Genomic DNA, 25,459 nt, shown 5'->3' with positions numbered 1-25,459 from the left:
AAGTTGGCTCCTACTGTCCTTCAGAGGCTGGAGGCCTGGCCTGTTCAGGGCTTCTGGAATAAACAGCTAATCCTTTTGGCAGCCTTGAGTTTCCTCAGACAGGTCCTTTAAAGGGAGATGGGTCATCCTAGGGATGGGGACTTGAGCTGTTAGAAACTGTTATTGTTTGTTAAAGGCTATAGGTCAAGGTTGAGGCCTACTGGAGAAAGAGCTCAGAGCAGCCTGGCTAGAGTTTGGTCAGGAACAGAATCTTTCTCAGTCATTTTGATGTCAAATCTTATCACCTCAGACATTAATTATTTCTTTGTGTTGGGAATATTCAAAATCTTCTCTACTAGCTACCTTGAAATAATCAATTGTTGGCAACTTTAGTCATCCTACTGGGCTATAAAATACTAGAAGTTATTCTGGTTATCCAACTGCACCTGTACCTATTAACTATTCTCTTGAAACTAGAATCTTGTGAGATCTGGGCCTGTTAAGCTGGCTATGGTCATAGCTTTTTTAGCTCAGCTGCAGAGAGTTCCTGATTTATGCTGAATTCTTTGTCTTGTGTGATAAATGCAGTACATAGACAATGGAGAATGAGGGTATAGACAAGAAGTTTATTAAGAGGAAGGACAAAGCACCTACCTAAGGCAGGGAGGGGTCCCAAGTGGGTTTGGGTGTGGGGTTTTTTTTTTTTTTTTAAACTGTTCACACCTGGGAGTAGCCCATTCTCTGTGATAATGTTATGTGCTGGGTGTCAGGGGCCTTGCCTTCACAGGCCAGGGAACTGGTTTGTGAGGCCACTGAATGATGAGGTAAAGCCGGTATAGGAAGTGGGATTTATTAGTGAGAAAGGAAAGGCTACAGCTAGAGAAGTGCAGCAGAGCCCAGAAACTGGTAACTCATTGCTCAGATGAAGGCTGCAGTTTTCATGGATATTTTAACTCTAGGTTAGGTGGGTTTTTCTCATTGGGCAGGGATTCGTGGCCTTTCTTAGATGAACTGGTTTGGTTTGCACCTTTATTGGGGGAGGGGAAACAATCTTGAGAGCATTTTGGTCATCAGCCCTGTGGCAGATCTATCAGACCCTGTATGTTTTCTTTAGGATGCAGAAATGCAGTTTACAACTCCCTCTCAGGGTGCAGGAATGCAGGCCTCTAACTCCTTAGAATACAGCAATGATATTGCTCTGGGGGGGATGGGGAGGGATGGGCTACTCACTCATCTACCTTAGGTCTCCAGACCCAACAATAATTAGGTGTGCAGAAAGCAGTATTCTGGTTGGACAGGCCCACAACATTCCAGTCAGACCCTGGGGCCTTAACTGTTCTCATTTAGGTCCTTTCCATCTTCATTTTTCCCACCCACCTGAGTTCTGGGGTGAGGGTGGGAGTGGGTGGGTGGGAGTTGTTAGGGAAGTGGGTTGTTAAGGGGGATGGTGTCAGCTCAGGCTACATTGGAAGTTTTTTGGGGGGGTACCCTTGGTCCTAACTATACCTGCCTGATTTTAGCTAACTACCTAGCCTGTTCTCTCACTCTCTGTCTCTCAGAGCCCACACTCTTCCTGGGCTCTGGTAGATGGTATTCTCTTTGCTTTGAGATCCTTTTAGCTGCCACATAAAAGTGAGAAGGGATAGTAAATTTTAGATCATATTAATCCATGTAAGGTAATCACATGTTAGATGAAGCCAAAAGGCAAAACTGATAGTCTTCTTTGGGAGGGAATTGTAATTGTGAGTCTTCCTAGGTATTGAGGCCAGTTTATAGGTGGCTTAACAAGTCAGGTGGCTCATGGACTCAGACCTCATGGGAGGGACAACAAATGTAAGTCCTGTGTAGGGACAGAGTCTATTGCCCTTAAGATTTTGCTTCCTGCTTTCCATTTATAACCAAGAATGAAAGCATCAGGAAATGGAAACTAAATATGAAACCGAAAGGAGTGAAAGAACAATAATAAAGTTAAAATTGGAGGTAGCATGAGATCTTAAAGACCACAAGTGGTGTGTAGTTGAAGTCCCAAACTAAAATTTTAATGCTAAGAATAGTTAAGAATAGTTGGCTGACTTTTGCAATCATGCATACACATGAATACTGTTAAAGCAACTGAAGTCTTCCATGGGAAACAAGTGAGAATATGGGATATATAGATCCAGGTGGTAAGTAGGTTTGAAAGGCAATAGAGTTCCCTACATTAATAGAGTAAGTTCCACAGCTTGAGGGAGCTGCCTCACTTTGTCTGTAAAGCTGTGCCTTCCTCATAGGGTTGTTCCAAGGGGATGGGTTCATATTTGTCTACATTTTGAATAATGCTTAGCACATGGTAAGCACTCGCTTAGTGTCCCTGAAAGCAGTGGTTGAAGCAGCAGTCATGATTTTCTGGCTGGGAAAGCCAGAGGCCCTCCGCTCTCCTGAAGCCTGCTGGAAGGGTTTCACACCTCTTTGGTGAAGGACCCATTGTTGTAGTTGACACTCAGGCAAATTGATGCAGTCAGTAAATGTTGAATGAATAGGTGGTTGAACCGGATTGGTGTTTCTCATGGGAGCAATGTGAGGTGATTTTAGGCTTACACAGACATTTTTACATTTTAATAGGTATTTATTACATTGTTGCATTGGAAGAAAATACCAGGGAGCACACCAGCCCTGGCTATTATTAAATAAATGAACAAAAAAAAGTGATCTGTCAGGAGTGACTTAAATACCTATTACATTGAACAGATGATAAATGAATATTTGGAAATTGAAAGTAGTGGATTGGATAGAGTGGGAAGGTGTTTAGGGTTTTTCCTAATCTAGCAGTTTTGGTTCTTTGAATCTGTGTTTTAAACATGGAGTCAGAATATGAAAAAAACAGAGCTGTTCTCTGGGTTTTGTGGGCACAGTGCAGAGGAAACTGACAGGCAAAGCAGCATCATGGATAGTGCAGAGATAACTGCTGTTGATGACACCGAACATTGTGATACCGACTCTGGGTGACCTTCGTGTGTGTGTGTGTGTGTGTGTGTGTGTGTGTGTGTGTATGTTTGTGTATGTGTGTGTACATACATACACAGTACATATACATATGTGTGTATACACACACATAGTTTTTAACATAATTGGAACATCTGATACATATAATTTAGAAGCCTGCTTTGTTCACTTGGTATTGTTAACTTCATAGTGTTCTTGAGCCCATTCTTGGTTATTTCCTTAGGATAAAGACCTGAAGTGGGACATTTCAATGTTTGTTCATTGAGTACAATGTGTTCCAGGATTCCTATACCTGTTTGCCACAGCACTTTGCAGCACCTGGTACAACTGTGTCAGTTTATTCATGGGCATGGCATGGGTTCCCATGCTCAAGTGCCCTCTTTCTCCTCCCTCTTACAGCCAAGTTCTACTAAAAATAGTGCTGACAATTTGATATAAGAAATACTGCTGTTTTGGCTTTTATTTTGCCTTTTAAAAAAAATTTTAATTTTATTCATATGTGCATACAATGTTTGGGTCATTTCTCCCCCCTTCCCTCTGCCCCTTCCCTTACCCCCCTTACCCATCGCTACCCGGCAGAAACTATTTTGCCCTTATCTCTAATTTTGTTGAAGAGAGAGCATAAGCAATAATAGGAAGGACCAAGGCTTTTTGCTAGTTGAGATAAGGATAGCTATGCAGGGAGTTGACTGGCATTGCTTTCCTGTGCATGTGTGTTACCTTCCATGTTAATTCTTCTTGAACTAACCTTTTCTCTAGTTCCTGGTCCTCTTCTCCTATTGGCCTCAGTTGCTTTAAAGTATCTGCTTTAGTTTCCCTGCATTGAAGGCAACAAATGCTATGTAGTTTTTTAGGTGTCTTACCTATCCTCATACATCCCTTGTGTGCTCTCGCTTTTATCATGTGATCAAAATCCAATCCCCTTGTTGTGTTTGCCCTTGATCTAATGTCCGCATATGAGGGAGAACATACGATTTTTGGTCTTTTGGGCCTTGCCTTTTTTTCTTTTCCATTATTAGGACTGAACTTCCTGTGTGTTTGTTGATCAGTTTTATTTCTTTTGTAAATCACTCCCCAATTTGTTTTTCTTTCTTTCTTTTTTTTTTTCTGTGCTGGAGTTTGAACTCAGGGCCTACACCTTGAGCCATTCCACCAGCCCTTTTTTGAGATGGAGTCTTGCAAACTATTTGTCTAGGCTGGATTCTAACCATGATCCTTCTCATCCTGAGTTGCTAGGATTATAGGTGTGAGCCACAAGTGCCTGGCTCCCAATTTGTTTTTTGTCCATTTTCTCCCCTCTGAGATTTTGAGTTATTTTTGTTGTTAATTTGGGAGGGTTCTTTATATTGTGAGAATATGAGTACTATGAGACATGTTATGGGTATTTTCCTAGTTTAATACTTGCCTTTTGTTTGTGACATCTGAAAGCAGTACTATATTTGATTCTGTGACACATGGATTTTTGCATTTTAGCTTCTTTGGAATCAGGTCTGATTTATTCTCCATGTGTCCTACAGTCTCTGTCAGTGTGTTAGATAAAGTTGACATCACCTGTACATACAGATGTGAATGTCACCACCATCCTTGGGTGCCTTTCTCATACCATTTAAAGACCATTGAAGGAGGAGCAAAAATCCCAGTTGTTGGAAAACTGACTTTTGACACCTCTGATGCAATTAGGAAAGAAGCAGTATGAAAACTCACAGAGTGAGGACCAGGATTTGGAAGAAGACCCCAGATGGTGGTGGAGCACTCTTTAAGAATTGCCTCATCCAGTGCCGTGGATGCCACCAGCACTCGGGTATAGACGCTTAGACCTCCCCCACTCTTCTTTCCATTGTCTGTGTATGAGAGAGAGGGATAAAACAGTCTTGAAACTGGAGTTTTGGGCCCCAGGCCCAAAATCCTGAGATTTTGTATGCCAGATCCGGCCACCTGCTCCTAAACGCCAAATAAAGAGGCATGGTAAAGGCAGAGAAAGGAGGTTTATTATATATGGCTTGGGACATACCATAGGAAGAAGCAGAGTAAGCACTTGGCTCATCTTCAGCTATTTTTGGGGTACAGACATGAGCTATAGGTTTAAGTAGACAAAAGAACTGGGGGCAGGGGACAGAAGATATGCATAATTAAATAGTTCAGACACAGGTGTGGTGTGGGTGGTCATTATCTCAGTCCAAGTTTGGGGAGAGGTTCTGGAGTTGTTATCTGGAACAACTGAGGACTGGAACATCCTGAGGAAGGTCTACTGTTGGGTAATAGTTTCTGTCCCTTGCCATGAAAATGTTATCTTTCTTTCCTGGAATCCAAGGTGATTGCAAAGTGACTTCAAAGAGAGTGGCTTAGAGCAAAGACAGCTACAAAACGGAGGCAGGGATGCCAAAGCTTCTCCTGTTTTTAGTTAAGTTATGTGCCCAAGTAAGGAGTCAGTGCATTTCAGCAAAAGCAATTTGATTGCCTATTACAGTCTGTTTAAAGAAGTCTAAAAGAACTTTTAAATAACTACAAAGTTAAAATTCTGGATGATAAGTGGAAGTTAATGTAATTGACAGTGTTTTTCTTTCTTGGTGGTGCATGTTACAATTGATGGCATCTCAGAGTTCATGAAATATGTCCTGTGGTTGGTTTGGAACATTTAGGAAATGTAGATAAATTAAAAAATTAACAGCAGAAATCGCAACAATAATCACTGCTAATGTTTTCTTATCAATCCCCCTCGTAATTCTCTGAGTAACATAGATGCACACAATATGGTTTTGGGCATATGGGCCACATATATTCTTGGTCTTGTTTCACAGACATCTTGCTGTGTCTGAGTCTTATGGCTTGTGTTTTAAATGACTGGTTAGCATTTCATTGTGTATGTACACTGTCATTTGCTCAGCTAATCTCCAGTTGATGGCTTGTAAATCCTGAAATCTGATGCTCATCTCCCTTTAGAACTCTTGCCAGTGGTGCCAGACAGCCCTCTCTTCCTTACTCTTCCCAACAGCATGTAATAACTTTCTTTAATGTGGCCACTAGGCCAGGTCAAACTGTGAGATCCTGTTCCTAACCACACCATGAGAACCCTCTTCTGTATGAGAGTTGGAAAGAACCATTGGCCCCTCAACTGCCCATGTGATTTTTACCAGTAGGTGGCACTAGACGATTCCTTTGAAATCTATCAATCTGCCTGTCCACAGTGAGAAAACAGATTTTTCACTGGAACTGGACTGTCAACGTGAAACATTTGTGAAATAGTCTTTACCCTTACTATATGTAATTCTTAATGATCTTTTTCATTCTCTTCTTCATGTTTAAAAAAGTGTAGGTGTGTACACTAATTGACTTTATGGTCACAACTCACTGAAAATCTCAATTTTAGATAAATGAGCAAGCTTACTGTTATAAAACTGCTGTTTTCTTTGGACAGCCTGGACTTACATAGCAAATCATGTCCATTAGTCAGTGTTTTGCATGTTGTCAATTGCTGCATTAAGTAGCTAAACCTAGGTGCTTCCTCGTGGGTGTCTATAGATGTGTAAACATCAATGAGCAAGATTGTAGAGACAGGTTTGTATAGATTGGGTACTTACAGCAGACTGTATTGGTAGATATAAAGAAAAGAAACGATGTAGTATCTATTTCTGGGAGTTTAGACTCTAACTGAGCAATGCAACACACACACACACACACACACACACACACACACTTCTGGGAGTTTAGACTCTAACTGAGCAATGCAACACACACACACACACACACACACACACACACACACACACATACACACACACACACACACACACCTTAAAACATCAGCTTACTTGTCAGGGAGGATGGAAATGAAAGTAGGACCAGGGTTTCACTTAGGATGCTTTAGCCTTCAAGGAACAAATGGAAGCCTTACTCATGTCACTTAAATGTCTAGAACACTTAATCATCTCTCAAGCTCTACATTGGGAGTTAGCACAGGCTACAGGCCCAGAATGGCTTAGGATGGTCTTGGGAATCCAAGTTCTTGTTATGACTTCTCAGTTGTCCTAAGTCTGGCTCTTCTTGGTTGCCAGAGACTTTTAGTGATAATCAGGGCAGCAGCTCCCAGGCTTAGAACACTGAAGCTTTTAATTCCTGCAGTGCAGACCTGGGTAGGGAGAATGTAGATCATCATAGTGTTTTCTGCATTGTAATTGTTCTACTTATTTGTTCCTGGTTTTCCCACTGTGACCTCAAAGGATGTATAATGACTGGCCCTAGTACAGAGTTGGAAGAAATACTTAGGTGGCAATTAGTGATGTTTGCCCATTTTTTTGGGTCTCCCTCTGAAAACAGAGTGTTTGGCTTAGTAGAGTTATATGACTAGTTCTGGGTGATGAATTTGCTTAGTGAACAAATAGTTACAATCTTTCTGAAGTATGAGGTGAGGTTATTTGCTGTTTGGGGTTCTGGGAAAGGAATTAGCAATATGAGGAAGAGGTAAGTGATCGCTGGAAAGCAGGAAGGACAGTGTAATGTGAATATGAAAATGAACAGATGAATCTGGTTGAAGGAGTCATGGGGCACTACATGTGAATTTGGCCGCTTAAGGTACATGATTTTCCTGTGGATCTTTGGCCTGATTCCTGGGAACCTGACAGTGAAACCTGGGTCTGAACCTTCTCATTTCCATACCTGTCTGCTTTTATATCCCTTTTAGGTTTGCGGTAAGCATTGGTTACTGGCATGACCCCTACATCCAGCACCTTGTGAGACTGTCTAAAGAAAGGAAAGCCCCCGAAATTAACAGAGGCAAGTGACCATCTCCTTCCCCACTGTTTCCTCATCATCCATGAGGCCTGAGGTTTTAGGGATTTGTTCTTAAAGAAAGCCGGGGCATACACTTTCAACAGAATACAGAGGGGCATGTTTCCCAGCATCACTCATCAACATGGTATATGATAAAACTTTGCCATACTGGGGTTTGAACTTAGGACTTTGTAACTGCTAAGCAGGTGCATTAGGGCTTGAGCCATGCCAACAGCCTTTTTTGTTCTGGTTATTTTGGAGATAGGGTCTTACTTTTTGCCCAGACCATTTTGGACTGTGATTCTATTGTAGGCTTCCCACTATAGCTGGGATGACAAGTATGCACCACTATGAACAACTTTTTCCTGTTTGAGATGGAACTTTTTTGCTTGTGCTGGCTTGGAACCTTCATCCTCCTGATCTCAACCTCCTGAATAGCCGGGATGACAGGTGTGCAGCACCATGCCCAGCTATTGGCTGACATGGAGTCTCATGAACTTTTTGCCCAGATTGACCTTGAACTTCAATTTTCCCAACCTCAGCTGTCCAGCTAGCTAGGATAACAGGTATACTATGAAACTTTAATCTTTGTTCATCTGGTACATGAAAAATGGTATATACTGATATTTTATTGTATATTCCTTTTATTGTAGGTGAGGTTGAGCATCATTTTTCCTATCTTTGAAATCCACTAATAAGGCAGGTGTGGTAGCACACACATGTGACCCCAGCACTTAGGAGGCTAAGGCAGGAGGATCGAGTTTGAGGCCAACCTTGGCTAAGTAGTGAGACCCTATCTCAAAAAAAAAAAAAAAATCAGACCAAAACAAACACCTCCTTTTATTCTTTTACTGTGAACTGTCTGTTCATGTGAGAGATTACTTTTTGTTGTCTTATAGTTTTAGTAACACTATTAGACTTTCTAAGTAATTTTCATCTAGGAAGTCCCAAGGATTTGAGACAGGAGCATGACTTATCTTCAGCCCCATTGAGAAAAAGTGATCAAATAATTATAATTTTCCTGTGTACTGGGACTCATGGATGCTAAACAGGGCTCCGTCAGTAGATTCTATATGAACTGCAAAGAAGTGTTAAAGGCAGTAGTTTCTGAGATAAGGATGGACTGTTTTACTTGGCATTCTATCTGGGGTCTTGAGACAGGTTTTCTAACAGCTGTTGCAGAAACCAGGGTCCCTTATGGCACTTGGTTCTGATGGGGGGGCTTTGTAAGGAGAACTTGTGTTGTCACTGGGTGATAGCTTGTTTCTCTGGTCCTCCCAAAGGATATTTTGCTCGAGTCCATGGCGTCAGTCAGCTTATAAAGGCATTCCTTCGGAAGACAGAATGTCACTGTCAAATTATCAACCTTGGAGCTGGGATGGATACCATTTTTTGGAAATTAAAGGTAAGTAAAAATTCCCCTCCCATCCAACTGTTTCAATTTAATTTTTTGGTGTGGAGGGGTAAGACTAGGGTTTAAACTCAGGGCTTCATATCGCTTAAGCCACACCTCCAACCCTCAATTTAATTTTTTAAGATGTTTGCCTGGTTCAAAAGTTTAAAAATACATTAAGTGGTATGCAGTGAAAGCCGCTCTCTCACTCTTGTCCCCACTTACCTAGATACCTCCCAAACCCAGTCCTGGTTTTTATCTCATCAGGGCCCTAGTGAAATGAGGTTGCTTCTTAGTGGTGTTATAAGTGGGATTACAATAAAAATTCATGTGCATCCTCTGTACATGTGGATATATATCAAGAGGAAAAATTCTTACAGTAGTTACTGGGCCAAAGAGTCCATGCATTTGTTTTTTTAACAATAACTGAGATCTGTTGTCCACATAATGATATATCAGATAAAATTTGGAGATTTGTGAAGCTGGGCATTATATTATAATGCAAAGTCCTTTTTAAATTTTTTTTTGATTGGATCCCTTACCTACCCTACAAGGGTTTGAGAACAGATCAGATTGCATACTCACGAGGAAGGAAACTTGATTTGAGATAGTGGTAAGACCAGGCTTAAGTGCTGCCTTTTGACTCCTGGGCTTGGTTTGCATTGTTCAACCTTTTCCCTACAATGGCCTCCCTGGCTATGTTTTCTTTTTTATAGGTTTGTGCAGATTTTTCTTGATTATTCTATGAGATCAGTCATATGGCAGTAATGGGTACGTGCCTTTCCCAGATTCCTTGCATGTGCAGACCAAGATAAATTAGAGTTTATGGACATAACCTGACCTGCTTAGCTATTTGGTTCCTAATCAGCTCACCTGATAAGGTCATTAGAACTCCCAACCTTTCTCTTACATGAGGGACTAGTGGCCTCAATATGGTCTTGGTGTTCATTGTGCCTTTGTATTCTTCTTTTAGGGTAAGATAACTAACATTTATGGGATGCTTTTATATAAGGACCTCATGAATTTGTCTGATAACTCTGTGAGAGGTCTTCACAGATGGAGAAAATGGGGCTGAGAGAGCATGTGTCTTCCAGGGTCCCACAGCCAGTGATACTGGATGGGGAACACACATTGGAGTCAGCCCATCAAAACTCAAATCCCTTCCTCTTTACGTACAAGTCCTTTGGTTGTTCAGGGAGTCTTTGATGACATCCCCTTTTCTGTAGACCTGCTTTGTCTTTGTAATGTAGCAATGTGAGGAACTGGGGCACATACTATGTAAGGGATTTACTATGTCAGTGGTGACAGAGGCCTAAGACCCCTTCATTACATGGTTTACTTTTTTCTCTTAATCTTGTAGGTGGGTTAATAATTAATAAATCTGAGATTTTTATTCCTGAGCAAAGTATACTGAGATTTGTATAACCCTTCTAAGATAAAAGTTGTCTGTCACGAGTGAGGAAGGAGAACTGCAGAAAATCTGAAAATGTTTTGTGGCCATTTTGAACTTTAATTGACAATTATATTGATCTGAAGTAACTTTTTTTAGAATCCAAAGTTCCTTTTCAAGTGTATATAGTTATTTTCCTTGTTTGCACTTCTAGAGTTGGAATTACAACCTAGGCCCTGGCCAAATCTAGCCCACCATCTGTTTTTGTAAATAAAGTTTTATTGGAACATAGCCACTTTCATTTGTTTGCATATTGTGCTGTAGCAGCCATATGACAATGATGGCAGCAGAGTTGAGTAGTTCCAACATAGACCATCTGGCCTGCAAAGGCTAAAATACTTATTTTTCTGGCTCTTCAGAAAAAGTTTGCTAATCTCTGTTTTAAAAATCTATGTGTTGTAATAAAAATGTACAAAAGCCTGGACCATGATCTGCTTATCATGCACCTTCCAGCTGGGACAGTTCCCTTGTTGTGTCGCAGAGGTTTAGCCATGAATCATGGGCTTTCTGCTGCTACTAGTGCTGGAGCTCTTTCCATATCATTCCAGGGGCCCAAGACTGTTTACATGATTGGAGATTCCCATCTGCAAGAAAGCTGATATTGTCACAAAAAAGAATCAGTGGTGGGTGATACCTTTTGAGAGCTCAGTCTCTTAAATCCTGTTTCCACACAAAGGGGAAGCAGTGTTAACTTTGGCAGCCTGTGACATGGTCAGCCATGATGGGTCCCCTCTGTGTCTGAGTGATGCTGTTCCTGGCTGCCCTGTGGTCATGTTGCCTAGTCTTTGGTGTCTTCCATACCAACTCACAATGTGTGAGCTCTTTGGGAATGGACTGTCAAAGGCCACAGAAATTCACAGTGCCAGAGGTTAAGGCATCACTTGCCACAGCAGTTTTTCTCCTTTGTCCAATTCCAGAACAAAACCATCTGTTTCTTAAAAGCTCCAGGGGAGCCTCTGTTTGAGAATTCTCAGGAGGCTCAGGTGATAAATGCCTGGGCCAGCTCTTGAACAAGGGCACAGTCCTAAAAAACACAGAGTGCACTCTGGTCTCCTCATGAATTTTCTTTTCACTTTTCTCATTTTCTGCTGGAATTCCAGATGACTCTTAATTTCCATACCCTTTGAGTAAAAGTTATTTTTTTTGTGGTGCTGAAGATGGAACCTAGGACCTCTTGCATGCTAGACAAGCACTCTACCACTGAGCTACACCCCCAGTCCCAAGTAAAAGCCTGTGAATTGTAAAATTTCCTAGAGAAAGGTATTTCAGTGTCCCTTCTGCACATATCTTCCAAGCATCCTCAAGTGTCTTCTACATAGCCCAACTCTGAAGATCATAGACTTTTAATTGTGGACAGCTGAGATTAAGCCCAAGTCCCCTAGGATATATCAGGAAACCGTCTTCTCTGTCTGTCTGTCTTTTTTTTAAAGTAAGCCCCATGCTAGATCCCCTGGAATTTCCACAGAGGGCTGGTCTCTATGTGGGTAAGGTAGCTGGATTTCACAACCTGATGCTTGCTTTTGAGGATCATTTTCCTGCTGGAACATGGTTGCTGTGATTTCCATCCCCAACATGGGGTTGTTGGCATGTCTGCTTCCCCTGAGTATTCACCTGTCTTTCCATCTCTTTTCACCATCTTCACAAATCATTCTCTTACATGTCCAGTTCTATCAGAACCAAGGGTGCCTCCCTTCACTCTCCTTTTCCTTCCTCTCATTCTACACCAGAGACTCCATCACAGGTTCAGGATGTAAGCAGTTTTCTTTTTCTTTCCTTTTAAAAAATATTGGCAGTTCTGTATTCTGGGGTATCAAAAGCACTATGGGGAAACACTAGGCCTTGTTTCTTCCAAAGTCTTAGATGCATGAAGCGCTGCTGGAAGTGACGTGAGGTGTGCAGCTGAAAGAGACCAGAGAGGGGTATTGATATGGTATGGTTGAGAGGTGACAGAGGCTGGGAGGAGTGGATAGATTCAAGAATCATCAGGAGGGCTGAATGAGGGTGTGTCTGATCATGGAGAGGATGGAGAGAAGACTTAGGGTGGCCAGTGGGTGACTGGATGGGAGCTGTAGCTACCAACCACACTAGGAAAAGCAGAAGGGGCAGCAGAGCTGTATGTGTGTGTATGTGTGTGTCTCAATTCTGCATGCGTGTGTGTATTTCACACTTGTTGAACTGCAGCCCACAGTGAAAAATAACTGTTATATCTTGAGCCAGCATCCACATCTGTCTACCTGTGCCTATAAATAATAAAGGCATAGACAGCATATGTACTAAGGGCAGGCCTTTTCCTGAGTGCCCTCCATGATTACCCATGAGGTATTACCCTTTTCTCCACTTGCAAGTGTTCCATGTTCCAGGGACTTTAGTGATTTTCCAAGACCTCACAGCAAGTAAGTGGTACAGTTGGGATTTGAACCCTGCCCACTACTCTAGAGCACTTGTTCTTCACCACTTCACTGTGCTTTGCTGTTATGGGAAAAAAAACAGTATTGAAATTCTTTTCTTTTTTTTTTTTTTGGCAGGACTGGTATTTGAATTCAGGGCTTCATGCTTACAAAGCAGGCTCTACCGTTGAGCCATACCTCTAGTCCTCAAAATAATTCTTACCCTACTACATCTGAAGCTTTCTTATTGCTGTTTTGTTGTATTTCATTCAAAAAATGCTAGTTAGAACCCACTACATTGATTTCCTGACCTTTACAATTCATCTCAAGTTTTTTTTTTTTGTTGGCAGTACTGGGGTTTGAATTCAGTGCCCTCTACCAATTGAGCCATTCCACCAGTCCTGAAGCTACTTTTTTGATGAATACTATGTCTGTTGATTTCCCAGGGGCATTGCAGTTCCATCATCCCCATCCCAGGTGTCCCTGTCTAGTTGAAGCTACCTAGACCTTCTGACTGGACAACTACAGAAGCCTCCCAACTTTTTTCTGTATGCGTTCTTGCTTCCCTCAGCTCCATTCTTCTTGCTGAGACTGAAGTAATTTGAAAAATACATTTCTGACCATATCTATACCCTGACTTAAAATCCTTAAACACTCCATTTTTCTTCAGCCCCTAGTGCTTGGTAAAAGGCAGAAGATCAGTGAATGTGCGAGTAGAGAAATGACTTGTGTGTTTTCTCCAGGATGAAGATCTTCTCCCCAGTAAATATTTTGAAGTTGATTTTCCAATGATAGTAACGAGAAAGCTACACAATATCAAGTAAGTGTGGTTTTGTTGGAGGAGGTGGAGCGGGTGGAGTTGAGACCCAGCTCTCAGCATTGTAGGTGTGAATGCTAGAGGCCTCTTGTGGGGGCGCTCTCCCCAGCCCCTTTTCCACATTCTTTCTTGCTGTGAGTTCCTCATCCAGGACACTGTGTGGCCTTCAGCACATACCTTTCCTGTGACTCTGATCCACTAATGTCATTTCTCTGAACATTGAAAAGTGACCTGACTCAGTTGAGTCACCTGAAATTTCATGTGTGCTTTGCTTACTTCTTTATCCCCAGGAAATAGAAGGTAACCTGGTCCACAATAAATGTGCAGTATTTTCATATTATTTTTGTATAACAAAAATAACAAGGTATTATGGTCATAGTGAGTCCAGTGTTTACGAATTTTGCAAAGTTGTAGATTACAAATAGCTTTTCTTTGCCTAGTGCCATGTTAAGTGCTTCACTGCACCATCTCATTCATCCTCAGGTCACACTATGGAGCTGAGTGCCATTTGCCCCCTGTGCTGTAGATGAGGAGTGTTGGTCTCAGACAGGCTCTTTAGCTAGGGAGGGGCAAGCTGAGATCTAAACCCTGACTTGAAGCCCCAGGTCAAGTCTTCTTAGTAGTTCTTATTAGTAGTTCTTATTATACTCTTGCCCTGCCCCCATAATTAATCGATAAAATCCTAATTTTTTTGTTAAAAACACTGGAGTAGACATGAAAGTTTTAGCTTGTCCTTTAGCCTGACTAGTCCCTACAAACTGGAAGTATTTTTCAAGCTTTATTTAGTCTGTACTATGAAAATAATTTTTCACTTTCTCCTGATATTATATCATATTTTATATTAAACATGCTTTAAAAATGATAAATGCTGATTCTAATGCTTTTGGAACTGCTGAGTACATTGAGCTAGTTGGAACTTTGAGTGAAATAGCAGTAAATGGACTCGAAGTCAAGTTCAGAGATGGATTGGTACTTGTGTATGGTTGTTGGGATATTGAATTTGGCTCTCCATTTCTGAATTTTTGCATTTGCTAGATTAAGGGAATTATGTAAATGTTATTAAACTTTTGGTTTAAGAGTTTATTCTTATGGTTATCTATGGCAAAGTACAGCTAGCTTAAAATTTTGGTTTGAGAATAAGCAAGAAACTTGAGACAACCTGAAAACACTGGCACGTTTGGAAAATTCTTCACCTATTTCTAAGTGGAATGATTTCATGATCAGTGTGTGATTTGGACATCAGATGCTGAGTATAAAGCATAGCTGACCCAACTTGAAACCTGTCTCTGCTGAATTTTTATTGTGTGTATGTAGGGTCAAAGCACCTTTGGGAGTGGCCCTTTATTTTGAACAGTAGCAATATATGCAGTTAGAATTTCCCTAAATCCAAAAAACATAAAATCGTAAGTGCTGTAGTCTGTGAAACTTTTTGAGCATCCTGTCAGATTGCTAAACTAATAAAGTCTATGCAGATATTCTAAAAGTTTGAAAAAAGTTTGGAATCTGTAAAACTTCTGGTCCCAAGCATTGTGTATAAAGACTACTTACTCAACCTTTACTTGCTATTTTTGTAGGGACTGTCTGCATCTTGGAGGTCCCTGAGCTCATGAGTAAACTGATGATAAACTCACTCAGCTTTCTTCTTTCTCATCTTTCCACAGAAACAAGCCTCTCCTGTCCAAGCCCATTGTAGAACTGCACTCGGAGGACACTCTGCAGATGGGCAAGTATCACAGTGTTGATTACGGTTTTTTTTTTTTTTCTTTTAAAAGATGGTGTGTGCTGTGTTATATGTCAAATACTTCTGTTGAGATATTTACACTTATATTGTGGTTACCGTTAAGGAATTTCAAGCAAGCTTTTGTGTGAGACTTAAGATGTCCTTAGGTCTCTAATCTTAAATCTTTTATTAATCAGCTTAAATTAACTTCTAATATTTCCAAAATAGTTTTTCAGCTTTCCTTGGAAAAAATCAATTTTTATCTTTCCTTGAAAAAATCAAGTGGTAGCAGCATTAGACTCTGACATGTTTAGTAGTCCTACCTGCTGCCCTTCTATTCCCAAGCCCTCTCTTTTGTCTCACAACTTGACCTGCTATATTCATCTCTTCATTTATATTATCTGCTGAGCTCCTGTAGTCAGTATCTCTACACACTCTGCCCCCTGCCCCCAAACACACAATTTTTTTTCTTTTCACAATGCTGGGTATTGAACCGGGCCTCACATGTGCTAGGCAAAAAACCACTCTATCACTGAGCTGCATCCCCAGCCCCCAACACTTAGTTATAAATGTTTCTACAGCACTTTTCTCATTTCTGAGCAGTCAAATTGTGGTTTTAAAAACAATCTCTATCAGGGTCTTCCATTGTGTTCGGTTTGTATCTAACACAAAATTTCAAGGAATTTAATAATCTTTTAGTTTAGAAATATGCTCAGAGAGAGCAGCCTTCTCAGATGGTCAACATGACACAGCAAACATCACACAGTGGATAAGCCTTCTTTTATGCACAACCATAATGCTATAGTCATCCTTTTTGTGATTGGAGTCCCAATAAAGTTTTCACAGAAAGTATCTCCCCTAGCCTTTATTTCCTCATACAAGTAGTACCTATTCAAGTTTTGCCTTTTCTCCTTGCTTTCTCTTCACTTTTTTTTTTATAAGAAAGACAAAGACAAAGCGTTTTTTCTAGTTGAGATAAGGATAGCTATACAGAGAGATTCCTAGCATTGCTTCCATGCACAGATGTGTTACAACCTAAGTTGATTCATCTCTACCTGACCTTTTCACTAGTTCCTGATCCCCTTCCCATATTGACTTCTGTTGCTTTAAGGTTTCTGTATTAGTTCCTCTGCCGTGGGGACATCAAACACTTTCATGTTTTGGGTTTCTACTTACCCCATTTTCTCTTCACTTTTGCTGTTATAGTTTTTCTATTCACTTGGTTAACATTTGTGTCAACATCATGATCTCTAATGAAGAATCTAGGCCTTTGCATTATCTTTGATCAAACGATGTGGAAATATATGAAGTAGAAAGTAAAGACCCACCATAATTCCACCCCTAAGATAACCAGTATTCAAAGTGTTCTCTAAACACAGATGTGCAGTATACACAGAGGGAGGTAAATAGATGCATAAATCAGCATACCCCAGTGCCTGGCACATGGGAGGTTCCATAAGTCTTTGTTGAGTGAATGAACATATGTGTTGAGTATGTATATGATGTAGTTCAATATATGTTGGATGAGTTTCTACTTCCATATATAAATGTAGAGTCATATGAAATTTAATAAACAGTGAATAATTTATATACAGTGTTGTGCAGCTTACTCTTTTCATGTCCTAACAAATCACAGCCGTCTTTTCCTTTCAGAGTGTACAGACCCATCTTATTGTTGTCAGTGGCTTCATGGTGCTCCTTTGCATGGAGATTTCATTTTGTTTAATCTGTTTCCTGCCAACAGTCATGTAGATTGCTGCTTTTTTATGCTTTTATATAAAGCAATATTGTAGCAAATATATGTGTATTGCATATTTTCAGGAGTTGCTAGTTCAGAGAATCGTACATTATGAATTCTAGTAGCTATGAACAAACTGCTTTTCAAATTCCTTTTTATTAGTTTATATTTTTGGTAGCACTGATGAGAATTCTCTTTCCCTATACCCACATTGGGCATGATCATTTAAAAAGTTTCTTCTGATCTGATAGGCTGAAGGGTTGCCCTGTTATTTAAACAGTGTATACAACTTTGGATGCAAGTGAAATGGATTTTCTTTCCTCAGCTTGATTGATCTCTGGGACATTGTTAGAAATTTTCATTTCATTTACTTTGTCCATCTTTTTAATTTATTTATTTATTTTGGTTTATTCACTTATTCATATGTACATACATTGTTTGGGCCATCTCTTCCCTCTGCCCCCTGCCCCCTTCCTCTCCCTCCCACACCCCCTCGCTTCTAGGCAGAACCTGTTCTGCCCACTTCTACAATTTTATTGAAGAGAAGACATAAGCAGTAATAAGAAAGACATAGCATTTCTGCTAGTTTGAGATAGGATAGCTATACTGAGAGATTCCTAGTATTGCTTCCATGCATATGTATATTACAACCCGAATTGGTTCATCTCTGCCAGGCTTCTTCACTACTTCCCAGTCACCTTACCATAGTGACCTCTGTCAGTTTGAGATTACTATATTAGCTCCTCTACAGTGGGTACATCAAACACTTTCAAGTTTTGAGTTTCCTACCTTTCCTTATTCCTCCTGTATGTGTTCTCCCCTTAGCATGTAACCCATGTACAATAATATTACTGCATTTGTTTTAGGTCTAAAGTCTGCATGAGGGAGAACATATGATTTTTGGCTAACTTCGCTTAAGATGATGTTCTTCAGTTCCATCCATTTACTTGTGAATGACAAGATTTCATTCTTCTTCATGGTTGAGTAAAGTTTCATTATGTATAAATACCACATTTTCTTAATCCATTCATCAGTGGTGGGGCATCTTGGCTGTTTTCATAACTTGGCTATTGTGAATAGTGCTGCAATAAACATGGGTGTACAGATGCCTTTGGAATAACCTGAGTCACATTCCTTTGGGTATATCCCTAGGAGTGGGATTGCTGGATCATATGACAGATCTATGTCCTTCTTTTTCACTTTCATTGCTTCCTTTTTTTTGTGGTGCTGGGGATGGAACCCAGGGCCTGCAAGTGCTAGCTCTCTACTACTGAGCCACATTCTCAGCCCTTATAGCACTCTTTTTAATACATAGATGTGTTCTTGGTAAAGATCCCTTGTGAACTTTTTTCACTGCAGATTTTCTTTTTTAGTGTTTAACTTTTTAACTTTTGTGTTTGTGGTTCATGAGGCAGTTTTTAGTACAATGTTTTATATTATTTTTTTTATGTTGCCATCATCCTGACAAAAGGAAATTTGAATAGAAATGTGAATGGAAATTCAAAGAAAGTGATAGATGGTAATAAAACTAATGAAACTTAATTTAAAAGTTACCCTATTTCTGGGCAGGGGTATAGCTTGCTTAGCGTGTGTGAAAAAGAATAAAACCTTACCTTATTTCATCAGACCTATGATGCTGTCATGGTAAATTTGTTAATAAAAAGTGGCAACAGGTGGTGCATCATTAACCTTTGGGTTCATTATGAATTCATAAAAGTTATGTATGTATAAGAAATGCATGCATACAAATGGGCAAGTTTTGGAAAGTTAGTTAGAATGACTTTTTTAAAAAAGAAAATCAGGTTCTATTACCTCCCTGCTTAAAACCTTATACTGGATGAGATCCACGTTCCAACAGGCCTCTGTGTGCCTCCTGAGTATAGCTCTTTCCATAGTGCCTATGGTCTCTGCATGTGCCACTGTGCTCTCTCGTTCAGGCCTATCTACTTTGTCCTTCCCCAGCCTGGATCTCTTCTCCCCAGTTTCCTATTGCCTGGTCCTCAGCTCAACTACTACCTTCTCAGACTAAAGATGACCTCCTCTCCCCACTGCCTTTTAGCATTCTCTTTGTAGCGTTATCATGCTTGTGCCTGTTCACTCTTCATCTTCTCTGAGGAGCTCCATGAGGGTAGGAACCACACCTGTTCTTTTTCTTTCTTCTTTTTTTGAGACAGGATCTCCTGAACCTCCAACATCAGCTTTCCAAGTGCTAAGATTATAGGCATGTACCACCACACCCAGCTTAGGGACCTTGTCTCCTTATTTTACATTCCTAGCATTGGGTCAGTACCCCATGTATAGTGAGAGCTTAGTAAGTATCAGTTGGGTGGACAGATGAACAAGTTAATCTTCTGTATGGTCCAGAAATCTACCTGAGGCTGTCTCACTTTTTTTTAAACTAAATGTCCTGGAAAAAAAATCTGTGGGCCAAAAAGAATACTTTGTATTCCCTAAGAATAATCGTCATTGAAGATATAATGAATGGGATGATGGAATTCAGTCCTAATCAACACTCTTTCTTGAAATACCTGGTAGTGATAGAAGAGATCAATTGTTAGTTGTTTATACACTAGCACCAGAGTCACTTATTTGCATGTATGTGTATTACATTGCACAGTTCATCAATTTTTTTATGCCTCTCCCTGTTACAGCTAATTAAAGCCTATATCAGATGTTAGCTTTGTTCTGTAACAAATCACTGAAAAACATGTGGCCTAAAACAGCCATTTATTCAGCTCACAAATCTGTGAGGGCAGCTTGAATTGCATTTTTTGGATGGAACTTAGCTGGGTTCATTCAGGCACCTGCCTGGATTTAATCATTTGTGATCTTGCCTTTGCTAAAGACTTCCACTGTGTACCAGGCATTGAGTTGGGCCAGTGCATCCCTATTTGTCGGGGCTCACAGTGTTCTGAGTGTCTGTCATTTCTTCACATCGCCCTTGGCCAAAAAACATCCTCTAGGGTTTTGTTAATTTAGTTAGGTTCGCAGATCTTAAGACTTTACTAGTCATTTGAAAAAATAATAGATGTGAGTTGGAAGAACACTTTTTAAATTTGTTAACTAACCACAATTAACTAATGAGTTGTGTGCCTCTGACAAGCACTTCACAACTTGACCTTGGAATCAGGTTGGACACTGTCCAGTGTTCCACATTGATATTTTCACAGTACTTGCTTCTTATTCACAGTAGCATCTGAAAACTTAGCTTCGTAGAGAATGGTGGCATTAGAAGGAATGCGGAGAATGTAATGTTGAAACTGTGACTATTTGATCTAATAGTTTGCTTATGTCTGACTGATGTTGAATATCTGTGTTTCTTACAAAAATGGAAAATGTCTTGCAGTGCCCCTGTGAATTTGCTATACCACATAAGGCATCTCAATACTCAGTCTGGAAACCCTGAAGCTGTTTATTTCAACATTGTCATGAATCTTAAACAGGATCATGTAAGGTTGGCATTGTCAGACTTGTAGATTATTTTTGTCTTTCTTTTTTTGGTGGTATTGGGGTTTGAATTCAGGTCACACTTGCTAGGTAAGTGGTTTTTCACTTGAGTCATTCTGCCAGCCCTTGTCTTATAGACTATGATCTGGATAAAAGACACAGCATGTTACATTTCCTCCATCACAGAATAATTAGGATGCTTTAAGGTTTTTTTTGTTTGGTTTGGTTTTTGAGACAGGGTCTTGCTGTGTTGCTCAAACTGGCCTCAAACTCCTGGGCTCAAGGGAACCTCTTGCCTCAGCCTCCTGAGCAGCTGGGACTACAGACTATCCAAGAATTTTTAACAGTCTATTACTGACTAACGGTCTCACTCTAATGTATGGTTTCTTAGTGTTGGCCTATTGATATCTATTAATATGTGGAAGGATGCTTAGCAGCATCCCTGTGCTCTGCCACTAGAGGCCAGTAGCATACCACTCAGTTGTGACAACAACAACAAAAATGGCCCTGAATGAGAACCACTGCTTTAACTGAAGAATGAGCAAGCCTGTATAATTAGGATTTTCATAACTGTCTTTTCATTCTGGCCATATGTAAGTTGGTTCTTAATTTTTAAACCTTATTATGGTATTATATTTTCAGACCTTCTCTTCCCCCTTAAATCTTCTTAGATATAAGTCCTTTAAGGTATGTTCATCACAGAAAGTTACTCATAGCAGTACACAGGTTTGGAATCTATGTTCATTGGCTTTCCAGCATTGGGTGAGCATGCCAATTCCTTTAGGAAGTTCTTTTGTAAGTATCACATGAAACACTTCCAACCCTCTTCCATTTATCTCTTCCGAGGTAGAGGTCTAGAAGAGAAAGAAGGGATTGTGGGTCTCATGTGAGTGAGCGAGTGATTTTCTCACCCACTCTAGAAGTGTGCGGGTGTACAGGGTTATTCAGCTGTTTCCATGGCCTCTGGCTGATGCTAGACTCCACAAAAATATCATATTTTCTCAGAATCATAAAACTTCTTTGGAACTGGCTCTGAGCTTGTGTCCTCCACAAGTGTTTTGTTCCCTGCAAAATTATGGTAAGGCATTCTCTGAGGGCAGATAATGGCTTCCTTTTTCCAAACAGCGTGAGTAGCTCTGACTTCAGAGGAGCATCTGAATTGTGATGGTGCAATGTGTTATTGCAGTCCTCACTTGAGGGGCCTCAAGGTCATCTCTACAGTGCTTCTGCTTCCTGTGTGGTATGCCCTGTGGCCCGGGGATGGGGCTAAGCCTAATTCAAATCTGCTGTACCTCATGCTCAATTCTAGGAGTGATGGTGATGATGTGCCATCATTGCTTTACGTGCTAACTTTAGATCCTAATCTGGGGAAGACGCGCGTACCCAACTAGTTGCTCACCACTGCTTCACTATACTAAAGGACTGCATGCCACAGAATTCTGGTGTGTGTCTGTGTCTTATTTGCTTTTCTTGATCAGGGATGGAGAAACTCATTCAAGACATGCTTATTAATATATTTGTTATTTCCAAGAAGGTACAGGCCTCTGGGAATTCTTTGTTTTAATAATTGGACAGACAAGTGCCTTCATATTCTTTGTATTATTTGTCTGACTTGGGCCTGTAGCACCCTGGGGCAGACTTTGAGCTCCTCTGTTTTCCCTGTTACTGCTTTCCTGATATCTCAGGGGTACCTAGGAGGTATTTCTTTTAGTTTATGGTACATGACTAAATGTATTTGAATCAGCCAAATGGGCTTATGAAGAAAATAAAGGAAGGGTCCTTGTCCAGTGAAACACCTTCTTGCTGGGAAGTCAGTATGTTTCTCTGTCCCCTTGCATTTGAACATGGTATAGACTAAAGCAGACAGTGTCTTGGCCACCTACAGAAAAGTGGTGGCTTCTTGAGCCCCCAGGGAGGTGCTTGGTTCTTCCACCTCTGCCATTAATTCTGCATTGCTTTCATCAAGGAAAGCTGAAAATAAGAATCCAGTTTATGTTTGCCTAACTCCCAAGTGGCAAAAAGGAATTGGAGAATTCTTCAAACTGTCTTCTAAAGATTCTGAAAAAGAGAACCAGATTCCTGAAGAGGCAGGAAGCAGTGGCTTAGGAAAAGCAAAGAGAAAAGCATATCCTTTGCAACCTGATCACACAGATGACAAAAAAGAATAGAACTTTCTCATTCAACTTTGAATAATGTCTCATGTTTACTCTGATATTCTAGGATATAAATCTGCATAGATGTGTTTATTCAAATGGCTTTGTTAAGTAGACATTTAATGTTTAAAATAAAGCTAAAATCTAGTTATTCAAAAATACCTAGTTATCAAATTGGAGAATTTGTAAAATTATGGTTACTTACTTAGCTTAATATTCAATATAATGCAGCGTGTTGTTTCTTTTTACCTGTTATTAATCTTCTGTTCTTGCTAAAATCAGAACATTTCATGATGTTCTAATTACTAATCGAGCTTTGAAATTTGCTTAGATCTTTTTAATGATGCCATTTTTCTGAACATTTGACTATTGGAATGATGCCATATTTTTATTCCTTTTGTTTGCTTTAAAAAGCAGACTTTTGCATATTAAACAAATCTAGCATTAATCACATTTAAATTAAATCTTGTCATCTTTCAAAAAGGGGGCTAAAGATGCAATGTTGAAAAAATTTAGTTGGATTATCTTGGTTGTAGAAAAAATTGAAGATAATTTGGTCTTGAGAGTTTGATTTGAAGCTTTCAAGTCAAAGCTTCTAAAATAACAACAAAGAGAAAATACTAGCATACAGTCAAGAAAAGGGAATCCACAAACTACATGTAAAGAGAGGAATTTTCTTTGGATATGCATTTGGCTCAATATCATAAAAAAATTACCCTTTGGGCTTGTTCTTTTATAGTTGAATATCAATAAAACATGATAGGCAAATCAAACCATAAGCCCAGAGCTATGTCTAAAGTCCTTAGAGTTTCTGTTACATTTCTCAAGATAGCCAGTGGTGTAATGAAAGAGGTTGGTATAAATATTACTTGTTAACTGATAATCTTGCTTCCTTATCACGTTTTTTTGCTTACTAACAGGCTGCCAGTTTTCAAAATTGCATGTTTAGCTGAAATGTTTTTGTAAAATTTGTTTGAAATAAATGAATACTTACCTATTTTCACAGAAAAAAAAAGAAAAGAAAGGATAACCTACTTACATGTTACAGTTTGCTGTTTTCAGCATTTTTTTTTTGTTCAGGTTTCTCAAAGCCAAGAGAACCTGAATTATTAGCAGTGATACAAGAAGGCCATTGATGGTCTGTGCCATTGAGGAAGCTGAGTGAATGATGCCTGTGGTAAACAGTCAAACCATTTATTTTCTTTTAAAAATAATTTAAAATAATAGAGAAAAATTCAAGTATTCACAAATACATTGTGAGGCTTGATGAACCTCCATGGAACTGCCACCTAACTTTATTGTCGGTGTCATTTCATCTGTACCAGTGGTTCTAAAAGTATAATCTCCAGACTGACAGTATTAGCACCACTCGTGTCAAGAATGCAAATGTCCACTAGGGAAAGACACTTTGGTGGAGCCTCCAGATCTGCCTGTAGCAGGTTATCAAGGTGACTGTGGTGGCTTAGTGCAGTGGTTCACATCTGTAATCCTGGCTTCTTGGGAGTCTGAGACGGGGGAGGATCATGGTTCAAGGCCCAGCAGGGGCAAATACTTCAAGAGATCACATCTCCAAAATAACTGTAGCAAAATGGACTTGAGGTGTGGCTCAAGTGGTAGAGTACCTGCTTTATAAGCATGAAACCATGAGTTCAAACCCCAGTCCCACCAAAATAAAAAAAAAAAAAAAGTGACTGCTGAGGCTCGAGAACCACTGCATACTCTATTCTATTCCACCACTGCTGGGATATTGTAAAGCACTATTTGTTAGTGCTTAAACCATTTTCTTTTAAATATCACATTACAAATTGGTGAAGCATTTAGAGACCCACCTGCCAGTGGGTATCAGTTTTTAAATTGGCTTACCCCCTGATCTCTTAATTCTACTCATAGTAATCTGCTTTAGAGAAATAAGTGCACAGGTACTTCATTTGTGTCTGTATTGGGCTCACCCCAGATGGAGAAACTTGGAAGTACCACATGTCCAATACGGAGGGACTGGCTAAATAAGTTTTGTCTTTTCCATTCAGTGGTCTGCTTTGAAGTCATTACATGGGCAAGGTAGCACTTGTCTGTAGTCTCAGCTGCTCAGGAGACTGAGACAGGAGGATCACCTGAGTACACTAGTGCAAGACCAATCTGAGAAACATGGACTGCATCTCAGAAAACAAACAAAATAATAAAAAGAGAATGATGTCCGATGCTATGGTTAAGTAGGAAAAGCAGTTTTCAGAACGGTTATTAAGTGGCCCCATTTCTGTTCTTGGTTCATGGTGTGTGTTGTATACCCACTTTCTGTTCTCTGTTCAGGATATGTGTGTGTGTGTGTGTGTGTGTGCGCGCGCGTCCATGCACAAAGAGAAAGAAAGAAGGTGTTTTCTTGTGTATATGAATGTAAGCACAGTGGAAAAAAGACTGGAATGTTGCACACTAAAACTCTTAGGCTTATCTTTGGAAGATGTCATTTGGGTTATTTTTTAGTCTCCTTTTACTTGATTTGCCCTAATGGCATGTATTTTTAAAATGTTTTTATAAGATAGTGAAATTACTTTAATATTAAAAGCCATATCCATTATAATTATGATCTTTTTATTGATTTCTGTTGAAGTGATAATCTCTTTTGCATTTG

At 40.0% G+C, this 25,459-nt stretch overlaps 1 protein-coding gene and 1 pseudogene across 1 annotated transcript in view; both read left to right on the top strand.

Moving 5' to 3' along the window:
* Lcmt1 (leucine carboxyl methyltransferase 1) overlaps nucleotides 1–25,459 on the top strand; it is a 50,034-nt gene that overhangs the window by 7,747 nt on the left and 16,828 nt on the right. The window contains exons 2-5 of the mRNA XM_020184657.2: nucleotides 7,640–7,731; nucleotides 9,012–9,133; nucleotides 13,702–13,778; nucleotides 15,437–15,498. Of these exons, the coding sequence (XP_020040246.1) occupies nucleotides 7,640–7,731; nucleotides 9,012–9,133; nucleotides 13,702–13,778; nucleotides 15,437–15,498 (353 nt within the window). The remainder of the gene's footprint in view (nucleotides 1–7,639; nucleotides 7,732–9,011; nucleotides 9,134–13,701; nucleotides 13,779–15,436; nucleotides 15,499–25,459) is intronic.
* Nucleotides 22,525–25,454, top strand: LOC109699801 (PCNA-associated factor pseudogene; annotated as a pseudogene).

The sequence above is a fragment of the Castor canadensis genome, chromosome 17 (genome assembly GCF_047511655.1).
Source record: "Castor canadensis chromosome 17, mCasCan1.hap1v2, whole genome shotgun sequence".
Taxonomy (NCBI): domain Eukaryota; kingdom Metazoa; phylum Chordata; class Mammalia; order Rodentia; family Castoridae; genus Castor; species Castor canadensis.
Note: the sequence above shows the minus strand (reverse complement) of the source record. Positions and strands in the feature narration are given on the sequence as shown.